The sequence below is a fragment of the Chiloscyllium plagiosum genome, chromosome 28 (assembly GCF_004010195.1).
Source record: "Chiloscyllium plagiosum isolate BGI_BamShark_2017 chromosome 28, ASM401019v2, whole genome shotgun sequence".
NCBI lineage: Eukaryota > Metazoa > Chordata > Chondrichthyes > Orectolobiformes > Hemiscylliidae > Chiloscyllium > Chiloscyllium plagiosum.
This window is the reverse complement of record NC_057737.1, coordinates 955,226-956,290: the sequence shown is the minus strand read 5'-3', so window position 1 is coordinate 956,290 and position 1,065 is coordinate 955,226. Positions and strand designations below refer to the sequence as shown.

General features: G+C 59.1%; 1 protein-coding gene across 1 annotated transcript in view; it reads left to right on the top strand.

Moving 5' to 3' along the window:
• wdr81 (WD repeat domain 81) overlaps nucleotides 1-1,065 on the top strand; it is a 17,877-nt gene that overhangs the window by 11,479 nt on the left and 5,333 nt on the right. Inside the window, exon 6 of the mRNA XM_043718891.1 lies at nucleotides 257-963. Coding sequence (XP_043574826.1) covers nucleotides 257-963 — 707 coding nt within the window. The remainder of the gene's footprint in view (nucleotides 1-256; nucleotides 964-1,065) is intronic.

Genomic DNA, 1,065 nt, shown 5'->3' with positions numbered 1-1,065 from the left:
GTGTGGCGGGGAGGGTGTGTGTGTGTGGGGTGGGTTGAGGCCATTGAGCCTTCTCTCTGGGTGGGATGTGGGGCACAGAGAGCTATTTCCTGGGTCTCTGATCCTCCATCTCTGATGTCGCAAGGGGCCAGGAGGTGCTCTGTATTCTGGGTCCATTCCAGCAGCCGCTCAGGCTCGGCCCTGACCCTCTGTCCCTCGGTGGGAGGGGGAGGGCGATGGGGTGGGGGCTGCTCTGTTTCTCAGCCTCTGAGTAAAGCTCTTTGGTGTTTGCAGGTGACACGATGATTAAGAAAGTCCTTCGGAATCACCATCACGTCTGGAAGCTGATGACCCAGTTCCAGGAATCGGTGAGCGCACAGACCCAGGAATCAGCAGTCCCGCTGCCTTCAGGTGTCCCGTCAGGGAAGTCTCCCTCCGGACATGACCAGCCTCTGCCTGATGATGGAGTAACAGGAACATTTGGGAGTGTGACGGTGGGGAATCGGATTGAGATCCCAGTGGAAAGTATTTTGGAGCCTCATCTCTCGGCCCAGGTGAAGCAGTGCCCGACTCCCCTGGTATTTGCTGGCTCCCAGGAGGGGGGTGCCCTGAAACAGGAGCTGCCCCGCAGTGCCCGGATGCTGTGTGGGAACTGGCTGGCGTATTGGCAGTACGAGATTGGGCTGAGTCAGTATGATACCCATTTCCACTTCCATCAGATTCGGCTGCAGACCTTCACTGGGCACACGGGCACCATCAAATCAATCGCCAGTCTGAGTGGTGAAGACTTCTTCCTGAGTGCCAGCCGTGATAAGACAGTGCGGCTGTGGCCCCTCTATAACTACGGTGACGGTACACGAGAGATGGAGCCGCGGTTTGTTTACTCCGAGCACAAGAAGTCTGTCTTCTATGTCCACCAGGTGGAGGCCCTTCAGCAGGTGCTCAGCTGTGACGGTTCCATCCACCTCTGGGACCAGTTCACGGGTAAGAGAGTGCAGGACCCCTCACCGCGGTGAGGCCCCCCCTCCCCCAAACAGGGACAGTGCCCCCCCCCCTCCCCCAAACAGGGACAGTGCCCCCCCCCTC